We start from the raw sequence: 21,206 nt of genomic DNA on the forward strand, positions 1-21,206 counted from the left end.
CAGTCTGTTAACATGCAATATTTGATGGACCAACAATCCAAATGTATTTTTTACAACCAGATCTCCCTCATGGATTGAGACCTTTTTGAGGTAAAGGGGATATGTACTTGCCTGAACTTCAGGGTTAGGTCACCAGGAGCTTAGTGTTCTGAACAGGGCTACCTTGTTGAACAGGTATGAAGAAGATGTCAGACAAATGTGATTTCCATGAAATATACAAAAAAAAAAAAAAAGACTAAGTATAATCTGCCTGGATTAGGGTTACTAAAACCCGCCCCATGAGCCAGGCCTGATGTTGGTGTCTACAGGTGAGTATTGGGGTGACCGGGTCATACATCTATCCTGAAATGGTGAAAATATTTCTCTTTCTGATCATCTCTGTATAAACAAACCCCCATTGTTGTCAAATTGAATAAAAATAACTTTTGTCATGAACATGTGAATATGCTTCATGAGTCACACCTAGTTACACCTACCACACCTTATAAAAGCAGTTTCCCTTGTGAGTAAATTATCTTCCAGAGAGACAGAGCCGGCTGTCATTAAGGATATTGCTGAGAGAGAGATTATAGTTTGAGATCAGATGGTTATGACGTTGAAGAATAAAATAAGGTAATATATCTCTCTTTGTTATTTTTAACTCTCAGTTTAGCTTTTGATCATCAATTTGTGCCATTTTTATTACATTTAGTGAAATATAGCAACATTTATGTTGCAAATTCATATATTTCTAATTTTGTTTGTAAAAATGCATGATTCTATTATTATTATTATTATTATTATTATTATTATTATTATTATTATTATTATTATTATTATGAAGACCCCTATTGTTTTCATTCGTTTACTTATTATTAGGGGCCAAGCTCCGAAGGTGCGTAGTTGTAATAGTTAGTTTTCTTCGCTTCTTCTTATTCTTCTGCTCTGGAAGTCTATGGCAGACCATAGAACCGTATGGTAAAAAGTTGTGAAACTTGGCACACTGATCGAGGAGAGTCTGTTCATTAAATACAGCCCTTTTGGTGTCTCTACCTCAAGCCCTTTAGTACCACCAACTGTCCAAGTTAGCACCTACATTTATGTTAATAAAGAAATAAAGAAATTCTTGTTTCCCTGGCTCAAGATGATTTGATTGCACCCTATGACATCATTTTCCATCACGAAAATATTTCCACCATTTTGAACTTTTTAATAACCTACTTCTTCGAACTTCTGATTGTCACCAAAACTGGCTCACATCATCTTCAGACAATGCTGGAAAAAAAAGTATTAAAAACTTTTTGATAAACCCAACTGAGCATGCCAAATTTGACGCAAGGCTATATCTTCGCTATGCTTTAGTGTTTGAGACAAAACTGGAACATGTCAAAACAAGCATGACCTGAGTCTACATGCAGTTTTGACACAGATATAAAAGATATAAAAATATATTCACAGCATTTTGATAAGCCATACTATTTTCGAAAGGCACTTCAACGAATTTGATGAACATGTAAAAATTTTACTTGAAGCTTTATCTCCACAATGCTTTGAGGGATTGTGATGAAACTTGGTACCTTTCATCAAGATTTAGACCTTCAGGTTATGTGCAATGTTTCAGCACACTGCCCCAAACTGATCAGGAGATAGCAAAAATTACTTTTTTGGCTTATAATACTTGAATGCTTTCCTGCATGATAACCATCATGCCCAGATGCTACCTGAGCAGTTTCAGAACAGCGCCAGACAAAATTTCTAAGAAGTAGCTAATTTTATTTATTTTTAATATACAGTTTTTTTTATGATTGAAAGTTTACTTTTTCTAACTACTCACACACTGTTCATCAGACGCTAACCAAAAACATGTCACAAAGTTTCTTTTGCTGGTCATGGTGTAGAAAATTGACTTGACCCCAGTACTGCTGCTTGCAGCTACATTTATTACTATTATTATTATTACTACTATTATTATTGTTATTATTATTGTTGTTGTTGTTTTTGCAATTGCTGTTGCTTTTGTGATATTTTAGAGTTGTTGTAATATTGAAATTTTCAAACTGCAATATGGAACATTCAAAATAATAAAAAATGCAATTTGATCTCATTTATTATTGACAGGTTTGCCTTTTTAAAAAATAATGGCACCAGTAACACTACTGCCTTCACAATATGTAAGTAAAAGTTATTTTTCACTTTAAAATTTCATGTATGTTTATCCCATATCCATAGCTTATTATGAAGGTGATGATAACAGTGATTGTAATCATCATTATTATTATTATTATTATTATTATTATTATTATTATTATTATTATGTACATATTTGTAAGAAGCATTGCACAAATTTTGTCTATTTTGCTTTTATGTTAGATAAATGAATGCTTATGAGTGAACATTTATTTTGTGAATTATTTAAATTATTATGGTGTAATTTTTAATTGTGGGTTGTGAGGTCTATGATCTAATCTAAATGATAGCTAATATAACAGGATTATCTGCAACATGTGCTGCATGATATAATGACTGCAATATGATGCTACGATAAACAATAGTTTTTAATTAAATGAAAAAAATATATAAAATAAAGGAAATTATCTACACTTACAGTATGGCTATGGCTGCTGCTTAGTGGGATTGGAGGCCAAAGTACAACACCATTTACAACAGAAACCACAGAAGGGACAACTGAATTCACAATGGCCACTGAAACAACGGAATCCTCAAATATTCCAACTCTGCGCATTACAACTGAGAAACTGACAATGACAGAGGAAACTTCCACAGCCACAACTACAACATTAACCACAACACCAACAACAGAACTGACCAGTACTATTTTGTCGACAACACAGGCTGCAACAACAGATGAAACAACTGCAGCCACAACAACTGTAACCCCAACCCCTACAACTCAGGAACAAACAACAACAGTGGAAACAACCACAGCTACAAGAATACCATTAACTACAACACCTACAACAGAACTGACCAGTACTATTTTGTCGACAACACAGGCTGCAACAAGTGATGAAACAACTGCATCAACCACTATAAATGAAGAACAAAGTACAGAGGAAACAACCACATCTACAACTATACAGACAACAGCACAAACACTAGAACTATCAACGACACAGGTTACAACAAGTGCAGAACCAACAACAGTAGGAACAACTGCATCTACAACTACTCCAGCTCCAACTACTCCAACTGAGGAAACAACTACAGCTCCAACTACAACATTAACTACAGCAGCAACAACAGAACTAACCACTACCACAGAATCAACTACACAGGCTACAATAAAAACAGAACCAACAACAGTAGAAACAACTGTACCTACAACTACTCCAACTCCAACAACTACAAATGAGGAAGCAACAACAACACTGGAAACAACCACAGATACAACTGTACTGACAACAGTACCAACAACAGCATCTACAACAACTGTAGCCCCAACCACTACAACTCAGGAACCCAGTACTACAGAGGGAACTGCTACAAGTACAACTGTACTGACAACAATACCAACAACAGAACTATCAACTACACAGGTTACAACAAGTGCAGAACCAACAACAGTAGGAACAACTGCATCTACAACTACTCCAGCTCCAACTACTCCAACTGAGGAAGCAACAACTACAGAGGAAACAACTACAGCTCCAAGTACAACATTAACTACAGCAGCAACAACAGAACTAACCACTACCACAGAATCAACTACACAGGCTACAACAAGCACAGAACCAACAACAGTAGAAACAACTGTATCTACAACAACTGTAGCCCCAACTAGTACAACTCAGGAGCCCAGTACTACAGAGGAAACTACTACAAGTAAAACTGTACTGACAACAATACCAACTACAGAACTATCAACGACACAGGTTACAACAAGTGCAGAACCAACAACAGTAGGAACAACTGCATCTACAACTACTCCGGCTCCAACTACTCCAACTGAGGAAGCAACAACTACAGAGGAAACAACTACAGCTTCAAGTACAACATCATCTACAGCAGCAAAAACAGAACTAACCACTACCACAGAATCAACTACACAGGCTACAATAAGCACAGAACCAACAACAGTAGAATCAACTGCATCTACAACTACTCCAGCTCCAACAACTACAACTGAGGAAGCAACAACAACACTGGAAACAACCACAGATACAACTGTACTGACAACAGTACCAACAACAGCATCTACAATAACTGTAGCCCCAACCACTACAACTCAGGAACCCAGTACTACAGAGGGAACTGCTACAAGTACAACTGTACTGACAACAATACCAACAACAGAACTATCAACTACACAGGTTACAACAAGTGCAGAACCAACAACAGTAGGAACAACTGCATCTACAACTACTCCAGCTCCAACTACTCCAACTGAGGAAGCAACAACTACAGAGGAAACAACTACAGCTCCAAGTACAACATCAACTACAGCAGCAACAACAGAACTAACCACTACCACAGAATCAACTACACAGGCTACAACAAGCACAGAACCAAAAACAGTAGAATCAACTGCATCTACAACTACTCAAGCTCCAACAACTACAACTGAGGAAGCAACAACAACACTGGAAACGACCACAGATACAACTGTACTGACAACAGTACTAACAACAGCATCTACAACAACTGTAGCCCCAACCACTACAACTCAGGAATCCAGTACTACAGAGGAAACTACTCCAAGTACAACTGTACTGACAAAAATACCAACTACAGAACTATCAACTACACAGGTTACAACAAGTGCAGAACCAACAACAGTAGGAACAACTGCATCTACAACTACTCCGGCTCCAACTACTACAACTGAGGAAGCAACAACTACAGAGGAAACAACTACAGCTCCAAGTACAACATTAACTACAGCAGCAACAACAGAACTAACCACTACCACAGAATCAACTACACAGTCTACATTAAGCACAGAACCAACAACAGTAGAAACAATTATATCCACAACAATTGTAGACCCAACTAGTACAACTCAGGAGCCCAGTACTACAGAGGAAACTACTACAAGTACAACTGTACTGACAACAATACCAACTACAGAACTATCAACTACACAGGTTACAACAAGTACAGAACCAACAACTGTAGAAACAACTGCATCTACAACTACTCCAGCTCCAACTACTCCAACTGAGGAAGCAACAACTACAGACGAAACAACTACAGCTTCAAGTACAACATTAACTACAGCAGCAACAACAGAACTAACCACTACCACAGAATCAACTACACAGGCTACAACAAGCACAGAACCAACAACAGTAGAAACAACTGTATCTACAACTACTCCAGCTCCAACAACTACAACTGAGGAAGCAAGAACAACACTGGAAACAACCACAGATACAACTGTACTTACAACAGTACCAACAACAGCATCTACAACAATTGTAGCCCCAACCACTACAACTCAGGAACCCAGTACCACAGAAGAAACTACTACAAATACAACTGTACTGACAACAATACCAACTACACAACAATCAACTACACAGGTTACAACAAGTGCAGAACCAACAACAGTAGGAACAACTGCATTTACAACTACTACAGCTCCAACTATTCCAACTGAGGAAGCAACAACTACAGAGGAAACAACTACAGCACCAAGTAAAACATTAACAACAGCAGCAACAACAGAACTAACAACTACCACAGAATCAACTACACACGCTACAACAAGCCCAGAACCAACAACAGTAGAAACAACTGTATCTACAACTACTCCATCTCCAACAACTACAATTGAGGAAGCAAGAACAACACTGGAAACAACCACTGCTACAACTGTACTGACAACAGTACCAACAACAGCATCTACAACAACTGTAGCCCCAACCACTACAACTCAGGAACCAAGTACTACAGAGGAAACTACTACAAGTACAACTGTACTGACAACAATACCAACTACAGAACTATCAACTACACAGGTTACAATAAGTGCAGAACCAGCAACAGTAGGAACAACTGCATCTACAACTACTCCAGCGCCAACTATTCCAACTGAGGAAGCAACAACTACAGAGGAAACAACTACAGCTCCAAGTACAACATTAACAACAGCAGCAACAACAGAACTAACAACTACCACAGAATCAACTACACAGGCTACAACAAGCACAGAACCAACAACGATAGAAACAATTATATCTACAGCAACTGTAGCCCCAACTAGTACAACTCAGGAGCCCAGTACTACAGAGGAAACTACGAAAAGTACAACTGTACTGATATCAATACCAACAACAGAACTATCAACTACACAGGTTACAACAAGTGCAGAACCAACAACAATAGGAACAACTGCATCTACAACTACTCCAGCTCCAACTACCCCAACTGAGGAAGCAACAACTACAGAGGAAACAACTACAGCTCCAAGTACAACATTAACAACAGCAGCAACAACAGAACTAACCACTACCACAGAATCAACTACACAGGCTACAACAAGCACAGAACCAACAACAGTAGAAACAATTATATCTACAACAACTGTAGCCCCAACTAGTACAACTCAGGAGCCCAGTACTACAGAGGAAACTACTACAAGAACAACTGTACTGACAACAATACCAACTACAGAACAATCAACTACACAGGTTACAACAAGTGCAGATACAACAACAGTAGGAACAACTGCATCTACAACTACTCCAGCTCCAACTGAGGAAGCAACAACTACACTGGAAACAACCACGGATACAACTGTACTGACAACAGTACCAACAACACCATCTACAACAACTGTAGCCCCAACCACTACAACTCAGGAACCCAGTACTACAGAGGAAACTACTACAAGTACAACTGTACTGACAAAAATACCAACTACAGAACTATCAACTACACAATTTACGAGTGCAGAACCAACAACAGAAGGAACAACTGCATCTACAACTACTCCAGGTCCAAGTACTCCAACTGAGGAAGCAACAACTACAGAGGAAACAACTACAGCTCCAAGTACAACATTAACAACAGCAGCAACAACAGAACTAACAACTACCACAGAATCAACTACACAGGCTACAACAAGCACAGAACCAACAACTGTAGAAACAACTGCATCTACAACTACTCCAGCTCCAACTACTCCAATTGAGGAAGCAACAACTACAGAGGAAACAACTACAGCTCCAAGTACAACATTAACTACAGCAGCAACAACAGAACTAACCACTACCACAGAATCAACTACACAGTCTACAATAAGCACAGAACAAACAACAGTAGAAACAACTGTATCTACAACTACTCCAGCTCCAACAACTACAACTGAGGAAGCAACAACAACACTGAAAACAACCACAGATACAACTGTACTGACAACAGTACCAACAACAGCATCAACAACAACTGTAGCCCCAACCACTACAACTCAGGAACCCAGTACTACAGAGGGAACTACTACAAGTACAACTGTACTGACAACAATACCAACTACAGAACTATCAACTACACAGGTTACAACAAGTACAGAACCAACAACTGTAGAAACAACTGCATCTACAACTACTCCAGCTCCAACTGAGGAAGCAACAACTACAGAGGAAACAACTACAGCTCCAAGTACAACATCATCTACAGCAGCAAAAACAGAACTAACCACTACCACAGAATCAACTACACAGGCTACAACAAGCACAGAACCAACAACAGTAGAATCAACTGCATCTACAACTACTCCAGCTCCAACAACTACAACTGAGGAAGCAACAACAACACTGGAAACAACCACAGATACAACTGTACTGACAACAGTACTAACAACAGCATCTACAACAACTGTAGCCCCAACCACTACAACTCAGGAATCCAGTACTACAGAGGAAACTACTCCAAGTACAACTGTACTGACAAAAATACCAACTACAGAACTATCAACTACACAGGTTACAACAAGTGCAGAACCAACAACAGTAGGAACAACTGCATCTACAACTACTCCGGCTCCAACTACTACAACTGAGGAAGCAACAACTACAGAGGAAACAACTACAGCTCCAAGTACAACATTAACTACAGCAGCAACAACAGAACTAACCACTACCACAGAATCAACTACACAGTCTACATTAAGCACAGAACCAACAACAGTAGAAACAATTATATCCACAACAACTGTAGACCCAACTAGTACAACTCAGGAGCCCAGTACTACAGAGGAAACTACTACAAGTACAACTGTACTGACAACAATACCAACTACAGAACTATCAACTACACAGGTTACAACAAGTACAGAACCAACAACTGTAGAAACAACTGCATCTACAACTACTCCAGCTCCAACTACTCCAACTGAGGAAGCAACAACTACAGACGAAACAACTACAGCTTCAAGTACAACATTAACTACAGCAGCAACAACAGAACTAACCACTACCACAGAATCAACTACACAGGCTACAACAAGCACAGAACCAACAACTGTAGAAACAACTGCATCTACAACTACTCCAGCTCCAACTACTTCAACTAAGGAAGCAACAACTACAGAGGAAACAACTACAGCTCCAAGTACAACATTAACTACAGCAGCAACAACAGAACTAACCACTACCACAGAATCAACTACACAGGCAACAATAAGCACAGAACCAACAACAGTAGAAACAACTGTATCTACAACTACTCCAGCTCCAACAACTACAACTGAGGAAGCAAGAACAACACTGGAAACAACCACAGATACAACTGTACTTACAACAGTACCAACAACAGCATCTACAACAATTGTAGCCCCAACCACTACAACTCAGGAATCCAGTACTACAGAGGAAACTACTCCAAGTACAACTGTACTGACAAAAATACCAACTACAGAACTATCAACTACACAGGTTACAACAAGTGCAGAACCAACAACAGTAGGAACAACTGCATTTACAACTACTACAGCTCCAACTATTCCAACTGAGGAAGCAACAACTACAGAGGAAACAACTACAGCACCAAGTAAAACATTAACAACAGCAGCAACAACAGAACTAACAACTACCACAGAATCAACTACACACGCTACAACAAGCCCAGAACCAACAACAGTAGAAACAACTGTATCTACAACTACTCCATCTCCAACAACTACAATTGAGGAAGCAACAACAACAGAGGAAACAACCACTGCTACAACTGTACTGACAACAGTACCAACAACAGCATCTACAACAACTGTAGCCCCAACCACTACAACTCAGGAACCAAGTACTACAGAGGAAACTACTACAAGTACAACTGTACTGACAACAATACCAACTACAGAACTATCAACTACACAGGTTACAATAAGTGCAGAACCAGCAACAGTAGGAACAACTGCATCTACAACTACTCCAGCGCCAACTATTCCAACTGAGGAAGCAACAACTACAGAGGAAACAACTACAGCTCCAAGTACAACATTAACAACAGCAGCAACAACAGAACTAACAACTACCACAGAATCAACTACACAGGCTACAACAAGCACAGAACCAACAACGATAGAAACAATTATATCTACAACAACTGTAGCCCCAACTAGTACAACTCAGGAGCCCAGTACTACAGAGGAAACTACGAAAAGTACAACTGTACTGATATCAATACCAACAACAGAACTATCAACTACACAGGTTACAACAAGTGCAGAACCAACAACAATAGGAACAACTGCATCTACAACTACTCCAGCTCCAACTACCCCAACTGAGGAAGCAACAACTACAGAGGAAACAACTACAGCTCCAAGTACAACATTAACAACAGCAGCAACAACAGAACTAACCACTACCACAGAATCAACTACACAGGCTACAACAAGCACAGAACCAACAACAGTAGAAACAATTATATCTACAACAACTGTAGCCCCAACTAGTACAACTCAGGAGCCCAGTACTACAGAGGAAACTACTACAAGAACAACTGTACTGACAACAATACCAACTACAGAACAATCAACTACACAGGTTACAACAAGTGCAGATACAACAACAGTAGGAACAACTGCATCTACAACTACTCCAGCTCCAACTGAGGAAGCAACAACTACACTGGAAACAACCACGGATACAACTGTACTGACAACAGTACCAACAACACCATCTACAACAACTGTAGCCCCAACCACTACAACTCAGGAACCCAGTACTACAGAGGAAACTACTACAAGTACAACTGTACTGACAAAAATACCAACTACAGAACTATCAACTACACAGGTTACAACAAGTGCAGAACCAACAACAGAAGGAACAACTGCATCTACAACTACTCCAGGTCCAAGTACTCCAACTGAGGAAGCAACAACTACAGAGGAAACAACTACAGCTCCAAGTACAACATTAACAACAGCAGCAACAACAGAACTAACAACTACCACAGAATCAACTACACAGGCTACAACAAGCACAGAACCAACAACAGTAGAAACAATTATATCTACAACAACTGTAGCCCCAACTAGTACAACTCAGGAGCCCAGTACTACAGAGGAAACTACTAAAAGTACAACTGTACTGATATCAATACCAACAACAGAACTATCAACTACACAGGTTACAACAAGTGCAGAACCAAGAACAGTAGGAACAACTGCATCTACAACTACTCCAGCTCCAACTACTCCAACTGAGGAAGCAACAACTACAGAGGAAACAACTACAGCTCCAAGTACAACATTAACTACAGCAGCAACAACAGAACTAACCACTACCACAGAATCAACTACACAGGCTACAATAAGCACAGAACCAACAACAGTAGAAACAACTGTATCTACAACTACTCCAGCTCCAACAACTACAACTGAGGAAGCAAGAACAACACTGGAAACAACCACAGATACAACTGTACTTACAACAGTACCAACAACAGCATCTACAACAATTGTAGCCCCAACCACTACAACTCAGGAACCCAGTACCACAGAAGAAACTACTACAAATACAACTGTACTGACAACAATACCAACTACACAACAATCAACTACACAGGTTACAACAAGTGCAGAACCAACAACAGTAGGAACAACTGCATTTACAACTACTACAGCTCCAACTATTCCAACTGAGGAAGCAACAACTACAGAGGAAACAACTACAGCACCAAGTAAAACATTAACAACAGCAGCAACAACAGAACTAACAACTACCACAGAATCAACTACACACGCTACAACAAGCCCAGAACCAACAACAGTAGAAACAACTGTATCTACAACTACTCCATCTCCAACAACTACAATTGAGGAAGCAAGAACAACACTGGAAACAACCACTGCTACAACTGTACTGACAACAGTACCAACAACAGCATCTACAACAACTGTAGCCCCAACCACTACAACTCAGGAACCAAGTACTACAGAGGAAACTACTACAAGTACAACTGTACTGACAACAATACCAACTACAGAACTATCAACTACACAGGTTACAATAAGTGCAGAAGAAGCAACAGTAGGAACAACTGCATCTACAACTACTCCAGCGCCAACTATTCCAACTGAGGAAGCAACAACTACAGAGGAAACAACTACAGCTCCAAGTACAACATTAACAACAGCAGCAACAACAGAACTAACAACTACCACAGAATCAACTACACAGGCTACAACAAGCACAGAACCAACAACGATAGAAACAATTATATCTACAGCAACTGTAGCCCCAACTAGTACAACTCAGGAGCCCAGTACTACAGAGGAAACTACGAAAAGTACAACTGTACTGATATCAATACCAACAACAGAACAATCAACTACACAGGTTACAACAAGTGCAGATACAACAACAGTAGGAACAACTGCATCTACAACTACTCCAGCTCCAACTGAGGAAGCAACAACTACACTGGAAACAACCACGGATACAACTGTACTGACAACAGTACCAACAACACCATCTACAACAACTGTAGCCCCAACCACTACAACTCAGGAACCCAGTACTACAGAGGAAACTACTACAAGTACAACTGTACTGACAAAAATACCAACTACAGAACTATCAACTACACAGGTTACAACAAGTGCAGAACCAACAACAGAAGGAACAACTGCATCTACAACTACTCCAGGTCCAAGTACTCCAACTGAGGAAGCAACAACTACAGAGGAAACAACTACAGCTCCAAGTACAACATTAACAACAGCAGCAACAACAGAACTAACAACTACCACAGAATCAACTACACAGGCTACAACAAGCACAGAACCAACAACAGTAGAAACAATTATATCTACAACAACTGTAGCCCCAACTAGTACAACTCAGGAGCCCAGTACTACAGAGGAAACTACTAAAAGTACAACTGTACTGATATCAATACCAACAACAGAACTATCAACTACACAGGTTACAACAAGTGCAGAACCAACAACAGTAGGAACAACTGCATCTACAACTACTCCAGCTCCAACTACTCCAACTGAGGAAGCAACAACTACAGAGGAAACAACTACAGCTTCAACTACAACATTAACTACAGCAGCAACAACAGAACTAACCACTACCACAGAATTAACTACACAGGCTACAACAAGCACAGAACCAACAACAGTAGAAACAACTGTATCTACAACTACTCCAGCTCCAACAACTACAACTGAGGAAGCAACAACAACAGAGAAAAGAACCACTGCTACAACTGTACTGACAACAGTACCAACAACAGCATCTACAACAACTGTAGCCCCAACCACTACAACTCCGGAAGCCAGTACTACAGAGGAAACTACTACAAGTACAACTGTACTGACAACAATACCAACTACAGAACTATCAACTACACAGGTTACAACAAATGCAGAACCAACAACAGAAGGAACAACTGCATCTACAACTACTCCAGGTCCAAGTACTCCAACTGAGGAAGCAAGAACTACAGAGGAAACAACTACAACTCCAAGTACAACATTATCTACAGCAGCAACAACAAAACTAACCACTACCACAGAATCAACTACACAGGCTACAACAAGCACAGGACCAACAACAGTAGAAACAACTGTATCTGCAAGTACTACAGCTCCAATCACTACAACTGAGGAAGCAAGAACTACAGAGGAAACAACCATAGCTACAACAGTACTGAGTAAAGCACCAACAACAGAACTATCAACTACACAGGCTACTACAAGCACAAAACCAACAACAGTAGGAACATCTGCATCTACAACTACTCTAGCTCCAAGCATTACAAGTGAGGAAGCAACAACTAGAGAGGCAATAATCAGAGTTACAACTACAACTTTAACTAGAGCAGCAACAACAGAATTTACCACTTCCACAGAATCAACTACACAGGCTACAACAAGCACAGGACAAACAGTAGAAACAACTGCATCTACAACAACTCCAGTTTCAACCACTGTAACTGAAGAAGCAACAACTATAGAGGAAATAACCACAACTAGAACTACAACTGAAACTGCAGCAGCAACAATAAAATTTACCACTTCCACAGTATCAGCTACAATGGCTACAACAAGCAAAGTACCAACGACAGTAGAAACAACTGCATCTATAGCTACTTCAGCTCCAACCAGTACAATTCAGGAACCTACAACTACAACAGTACCTACAGCACCAACAACAGAACTGACCACTAGCACTCTATCCACAACAGAGGCTACAACAAGCACACAGCCAACAACTGAACAAACAACTGCATTCACAACAACTGTAGCCTCAACCACTACAACTCAGGAACAAACAACAACAGTGGAAACAACCACAGCTACTAGTATACCATCCACTACAACACCTACAACAGAACTGACCAGTACTATTGTGTCCACAACACAGGCTGCAACAACAGATGAAACAACTGCATCTTCAACAACTGTAGGCCCAACCACTACAACCCAGGAACCAAGTACTACAGAGGAAAGAACCACAGCTACAAGTGTACTGACAACAGCACAAACAACAGAACTATCAACTGCACAGGCTACAGCAAGCACAGAACCAACGACAGTAGACACTATGGCATCTACAGCTACTTCAGCTCCAACCAGTACAATTCAGGAACCAATGATTACAACACTACCTACAGAACCAACAACAGAACTGACCACTAGCACTATATCCACAAGAGAGGCTACAACAAGCACTCAGCCAACAACAGAAGAAACAACTCCATCTACAACAACTGTAGCCCCAACCACTACAATTCAGGAACAAACAACAACAGTGGAAACAACCACAGCTACGAGTATATCATCAACTACAACACCTTCAACAGAACTGACCACTAGCACTATATCCACAACAGAGGCTACAACAAACACGCAGCCAACAACAGAAGAAACATCTGCCTCTACGACAACTGTAGCCCCAACCACTACATCTGAGGAACCAACAACTACAGAGGAAACAACCACAGGTACAACTGTACTGACAACAACACCAACAACAGGACTGGCCACTAGCAGAGTATCAACTATAAAGGCTACAACAAGCACAGGACCAACAACAGTAGAAACAACTGTAACTACTACTCCAGCTCCAAGCACTACAACAGAGGAAGCAACAACTACCAAGAACACAACCACAGCTACAACTACAACATTAAGTACAGCAGCAACAACAGAACTGACATCTACCACAGTAACAACCACAAAGGCTACAACAAGCACAGAACCAATAACAGTAGAAGCTATTGCATCTACAACTACTCCAGCTCAAAGCAATACAACTGAGGAAGCAACAACTACACAAGAAACAACCACAGCTTCAACTGTACTGACTACAGCACCAACAACAGAACTATCAACTACACAGGCTACAACACAGGCTACAACTTCTCCAGCTCCATCAACAGCAATCACAGTACCAACAAGTGCAGAAACAATTACTCCTGCAAGGAGTAAAGCTTTAATTACTACAGTTGAAGCATCAATATCTACAGAGGAAAGTCCAACAACATCACCTAGAACTGCACAATCAATAACAACTACTACTGAGTTCACAACACAGACTATACCTTCTACAGCAACACCTTCATTAATGTATGTTACTTTCTGACACATAAATGAGTAAAGAATTATATATTCATACTGAATTCTGATACTAAATTAATGTGTAATGCTTTAATTTTTTAGACCTGGTTCAGCTGTGGTACAGACCAGGATGGTCTTCAATTCCTCCTCTCCTGTTCCCAGTGAGAGTTTGGTCCTCAGTGCGATCCAGACTCTTCTCAGTGCTCGACTCACGAACCTCTCTGACTCTGTAAAAGTGCTGAACTTCACCTACGAGAGTATGTTTTCTTTACTAATACATATTACAGCTACAACTCTTCACATCATTGTCCTATCCATATGAGAGCTAAAACATTCTTATGGACATTTGATTTGTTCCACAGAAATTTCAGACACCTCCTATGCAGTCAACTTCACATTCAGCATCAGTAACATTAGCATGTCTAAGAACCCTGACCTCAGGAACCACACCTACACCCAAGTGGAGAACATCATCAATAACGCTGTGAGTGTACATGACCAGGAACATATGAACATTCTAACAAATATCCAGAGATTGCATTGGATCCCATTGCAGATTTTAATAAAAACAGTTGCAAAAGTCAAATAGTGTAAAAGTCAACAAAGTAACCCCTGGGTTGTATGAGGCAGGGCAGACTCACAGTGGGGTAATCATCAAAGGTCAAAACACTAGGAAGCAGATGCAGACAAAGAAGCAGATCAAGATCATGAATGAGTAATCAAATATAGGACACTAATGGGCGACTTAAAGGGTCGCGAATATCCATCCTACCTATAAAACATGATGTCTATATTCTTCAATTGAAAACCAATGAAACGGTTTTCATTTGTAATAGATGAAATGGTTACACAAACAGTACAATGGAATGTTCTTATATCTCACAGAAAAACTGATTAATTATCTTTCCTTCTCCAGCTAAACACGCTTCTAAATGACGCTGGTGCAGAACCATTCGAACCCCAGAGCTCTTTCTTCACGTAAGTTCACAGCAGTATTCATTTTTCCTCTGAAAATACATTTTGGTAATTCTTATTGTAAACTGAATTGTGTTGTGATGTTTGTGATTTCTTCTACTGGTAACAGGAGTTCAGGAAAGCAGGTTAATGGTGATATGGAGTACTACTTCCAAGATGGAGACACCAAAACACCAGAAGCCTTCCTGAATGAGCTAACACCTGTGTAAGTGTCCTGATACCAGTTTCACAAGATTCTATTTAATCAGTGTGATCTCACACTCTGTGTTTAATATCTCATTATTAGTGTATATTTAATAAGTGATAATTTCAACCATGTGTATGTAATGGAAAATTTAATTATCATCCGGATCGTGAAGAATAATCAGCATAAAGCTTTGTATCCGCAAATAACAATGACGCTTTTTTCCTTTCAGATCTGGTTCAGCTGTGGTTCAGACCAGGATGGTCTTCAATTCTTCCTCTCCTGTTCCCAGTGAGAGTTTGGTCCTCAGTGCGATCCAGACTCTTCTCAGTGCTCGACTCACGAACCTCTCTGACTCTGTAAAAGTGCTGAACTTCACCTACGAGAGTATGTTTTCTTTACTAATACATATTACAGCTACAACTCTTCACATCATTGTCCTATCCATATGAGAGCTAAAACATTCTTATTGACATTTGATTTGTTCCACAGAAATTTCAGACACGTCCTATGCAGTCAACTTGACATTCAGCATCAGTAACATTAGCATGTCTAAGAACCCTGACCTCAGGAACCACACCTACACCCAAGTGGAGAACATCATCAATAACGCTGTGAGTGTACATGACAAGGCTCATATGAACATTCTAACAAATATTCAGAGATTGCATTGGATCCCATTGCAGATTTTAATAAAAACAGTTGCAAAAATCAAATAGTGTAAAAGTCAACAAAGTAACCCCTGGGTTGTATAAGGCAGGGCAGACTCACAGTGGGGTAATCATCAAAGGTCAAAACACTAGGAAGCAGATGCAGACAAAGAAGCAGATCAAGATCATGAATGAGTAATCAAATATAGGACACTAATGGGCGACTTAAAGGGTCGCGAATATCCATCCTACATATAAAACATGATGTCTGTATTCCTCAACTGAAAACCAATGAAACGGTTTTTATTTGTAATAGATGAAATGGTTACACAAACAGTACAATGGAATGTTCTTATATCTCACAGAAAAACTGATTCTTTATCTTTCCTTTTCCAGCTAAACACGCTTCTAAATGACGCTGGTGCAGAACCATTCGAACCCCAGAGCTCTTTCTTCACGTAAGTTCACAGCAGTATTCATTTTTCCTCTGAAAATACATTTTGGTAATTCTTATTGTAAAGTGAATTGTATTGTGATGTTTGTGATTTCTTCTACTGGTAACAGGAGTTCAGGAAAGCAGGTTAATGGTGATATGAAGTACTACTTCCAAGATGGAGACACCAAAACACCAGTAGCCTTCAAGAATGAGCTAACACCTGTGTAAGTGTCCTGATATCAATTTCACAAGTTTCTATTTAATCAGTGTGTTCTCACACTCTGTGTTTAATATCTGATTATTAGTATATATTTAATAAGAGATCATTTCAAACATGTGTATGTAATGGTGAATAGAATTTTCATTAGGATTGTGAAAAATAATCAGCATAAAGTTTTGTATCTGCAAATAATAATGATGCTTTGTCTTTTCAGATCTGGTTCAGCTGTGGTTCAGACCAGGATGGTCTTCAATTCTTCCTCTCCTGTTCCCAGTGAGAGTTTGGTCCTCAGTGCGATCCAGACTCTTCTCAGTGCTCGACTCACGAACCTCTCTGACTCTGTAAAAGTGCTGAACTTCACCTACGAGAGTATGTTTTCTTTACTAATACATATTACAGCTACAACTCTTCACATCATTGTCCTATCCATATGAGAGCTAAAACATTCTTATTGACATTTGATTTGTTCCACAGAAATTTCAGACACGTCCTATGCAGTCAACTTGACATTCAGCATCAGTAACATTAGCATGTCTAAGAACCCTGACCTCAGGAACCACACCTACACCCAAGTGGAGAACATCATCAATAACGCTGTGAGTGTACATGACAAGGCACATGTGAACATTCTAACAAATATTCAGAGATTGCCTTGGATCCCATTGCAGATTTTAATAAAAACAGTTGCAAAAATCAAATAGTGTAAAAGTCAACAAAGTAACCCCTGGGTTGTATAAGGCAGGGCAGACTCACAGTGGGGTAATCATCAAAGGTCAAAACACTAGGAAGCAGATGCAGACAAAGAAGCAGATCAAGATCATGAATGAGTAATCAAATATAGGACACTAATGGGCGACTTAAAGGGTCGCGAATATCCATCCTACCTATAAAACATGATGTCTGTATTCCTCAACTGAAAACCAATGAAACGGTTTTTATTTGTAATAGATGAAATGGTTACACAAACAGTACAATGAAATGTTCTTATATCTCACAGAAAAACTGATTCTTTATCTTTCCTTTTCCAGCTAAACACGCTTCTAAATGACGCTGGTGCAGAACCATTCGAACCCCAGAGCTCTTTCTTCACGTAAGTTCACAGCAGTATTCATTTTTCCTCTGAAAATACATTTTGGTAATTCTTATTGTAAACTGAATTGTGTTATGATGTTTGTGATTTCTTCTACTGGTAACAGGAGTTCAGGAAAGCAGGTTAATGGTGATATGGAGTACTACTTCCAAGATGGAGACACCAAAACACCAGAAGCCTTCCTGAATGAGCTAACACCTGTGTAAGTGTCCTGATACCAGTTTCACAAGATTCTATTTAATCAGTGTGATCTCACACTCTGTGTTTAATATCTGATTATTAGTGTATATTTAATAAGTGATAATTTCAACCATGTGTATGTAATGGAAAATTTAATTATCATCCGGATCGTGAAGAATAATCAGCATAAAGCTTTGTATCCGCAAATAACAATGACGCTTTTTTCCTTTCAGATCTGGTTCAGCTGTGGTTCAGACCAGGATGGTCTTCAATTCTTCCTCTCCTGTTCCCAGTGAGAGTTTGGTCCTCAGTGCGATCCAGACTCTTCTCAGTGCTCGACTCACGAACCTCTCTGACTCTGTAAAAGTGCTGAACTTCACCTACGAGAGTATGTTTTCTTTACTAATACATATTACAGCTACAACTCTTCACATCATTGTCCTATCCATATGAGAGCTAAAACATTCTTATTGACATTTGATTTGTTCCACAGAAATTTCAGACACTTCCTATGCAGTCAACTTGACATTCAGCATCAGTAACATTAGCATGTCTAAGAACCCTGACCTCAGGAACCACACCTACACCCAAGTGGAGAACATCATCAATAACGCTGTGAGTGTACATGACAAGGCTCATATGAACATTCTAACAAATATCCAGAGATTGCATTGGATCCCATTGCAGATTTTAATAAAAACAGTTGCAAAAATCAAATAGTGTAAAAGTCAACAAAGTAACCCCTGGGTTGTATAAGGCAGGGCAGACTCACAGTGGGGTAATCATCAAAGGTCAAAACACTAGGAAGCAGATGCAGACAAAGAAGCAGATCAAGATCATGAATGAGTAATCAAATATAGGACACTAATGGGCGACTTAAAGGGTCGCGAATATCCATCCTACCTATAAAACATGATGTCTGTATTCCTCAACTGAAAACCAATGAAACGGTTTTTATTTGTAATAGATGAAATGGTTACACAAACAGTACAATGGAATGTTCTTATATCTCACAGAAAAACTGATTCTTTATCTTTCCTTTTCCAGCTAAACACGCTTCTAAATGACGCTGGTGCAGAACCATTCGAACCCCAGAGCTCTTTCTTCACGTAAGTTCACAGCAGTATTCATTTTTCCTCTGAAAATACATTTTGGTAATTCTTATTGTAAAGTGAATTGTATTGTGATGTTTGTGATTTCTTCTACTGGTAACAGGAGTTCAGGAAAGCAGGTTAATGGTGATATGAAGTACTACTTCCAAGATGGAGACACCAAAACACCAGTAGCCTTCAAGAATGAGCTAACACCTGTGTAAGTGTCCTGATATCAATTTCACAAGTTTCTATTTAATCAGTGTGTTCTCACACTCTGTGTTTAATATCTGATTATTAGTATATATTTAATAAGAGATCATTTCAAACATGTGTATGTAATGGTGAATAGAATTTTCATTAGGATTGTGAAAAATAATCAGCATAAAGTTTTGTATCTGCAAATAATAATGATGCTTTGTCTTTTCAGATCTGGTTCAGCTGTGGTTCAGACCAGGATGGTCTTCAATTCTTCCTCTCCTGTTCCCAGTGAGAGTTTGGTCCTCAGTGCGATCCAGACTCTTCTCAGTGCTCGACTCACGAACCTCTCTGACTCTGTAAAAGTGCTGAACTTCACCTACGAGAGTATGTTTTCTTTACTAATACATATTACAGCTACAACTCTTCACATCATTGTCCTATCCATATGAGAGCTAAAACATTCTTATTGACATTTGATTTGTTCCACAGAAATTTCAGACACGTCCTATGCAGTCAACTTGACATTCAGCATCAGTAACATTAGCATGTCTAAGAACCCTGACCTCAGGAACCACACCTACACCCAAGTGGAGAACATCATCAATAACGCTGTGAGTGTACATGACAAGGCACATGTGAACATTCTAACAAATATTCAGAGATTGCCTTGGATCCCATTGCAGATTTTAATAAAAACAGTTGCAAAAATCAAATAGTGTAAAAGTCAACAAAGTAACCCCTGGGTTGTATAAGGCAGGGCAGACTCACAGTGGGGTAATCATCAAAGGTCAAAACACTAGGAAGCAGATGCAGACAAAGAAGCAGATCAAGATCATGAATGAGTAATCAAATATAGGACACTAATGGGCGACTTAAAGGGTCGCGAATATCCATCCTACCTATAAAACATGATGTCTGTATTCCTCAACTGAAAACCAATGAAACGGTTTTTATTTGTAATAGATGAAATGGTTACACAAACAGTACAATGAAATGTTCTTATATCTCACAGAAAAACTGATTCTTTATCTTTCCTTTTCCAGCTAAACACGCTTCTAAATGACGCTGGTGCAGAACCATTCGAACCCCAGAGCTCTTTCTTCACGTAAGTTCACAGCAGTATTCATTTTTCCTCTGAAAATACATTTTGGTAATTC

At 39.4% G+C, this 21,206-nt stretch overlaps 1 protein-coding gene and 2 long non-coding RNA genes across 3 annotated transcripts; all 3 read left to right on the forward strand.

Moving 5' to 3' along the window:
- Window positions 1-529: 529 nt before the first annotated feature.
- Window positions 530-15,344, forward strand: LOC128632777 (mucin-19). The gene is made up of 4 exons (XM_053679981.1): window positions 530-612; window positions 2,098-2,150; window positions 2,587-15,031; window positions 15,125-15,344. The coding sequence occupies exons 1-4, from the start codon at window positions 584-586 to the stop codon at window positions 15,342-15,344; spliced, it is 12,747 nt and encodes a 4,248-aa protein (XP_053535956.1). The 5' UTR covers window positions 530-583.
- Window positions 15,345-16,679: 1,335 nt separating this feature from the next.
- On the forward strand, window positions 16,680-17,485 carry LOC128632774 (uncharacterized). The gene is made up of 3 exons (XR_008396376.1): window positions 16,680-16,795; window positions 17,228-17,289; window positions 17,396-17,485. It is a non-coding gene; the product is annotated as an uncharacterized LOC128632774 (long non-coding RNA).
- A 1,771-nt stretch (window positions 17,486-19,256) lies between these two features.
- LOC128632772 (uncharacterized) lies at window positions 19,257-20,062 on the forward strand. The gene is made up of 3 exons (XR_008396374.1): window positions 19,257-19,372; window positions 19,805-19,866; window positions 19,973-20,062. It is a non-coding gene; the product is annotated as an uncharacterized LOC128632772 (long non-coding RNA).
- The last annotated feature ends 1,144 nt before the right edge of the window (window positions 20,063-21,206 follow it).

Source organism: Ictalurus punctatus, chromosome 3, assembly GCF_001660625.3.
Source record: "Ictalurus punctatus breed USDA103 chromosome 3, Coco_2.0, whole genome shotgun sequence".
Classification (NCBI taxonomy): Eukaryota; Metazoa; Chordata; class Actinopteri; order Siluriformes; family Ictaluridae; genus Ictalurus; species Ictalurus punctatus.

Coding starts and splice junctions, on each gene's coding strand:
- LOC128632777 (XM_053679981.1), top strand. CDS start 584: ATGGTTATGACGTTGAAGAATAAAATAAG. Junction 613..2,097: donor ACGTTGAAGAATAAAATAAG/GTAATATATCTC, acceptor TATTATTGACAG/GTTTGCCTTTTTAAAAAATA. Junction 15,032..15,124: donor ACAGCAACACCTTCATTAAT/GTATGTTACTTT, acceptor TTAATTTTTTAG/ACCTGGTTCAGCTGTGGTAC.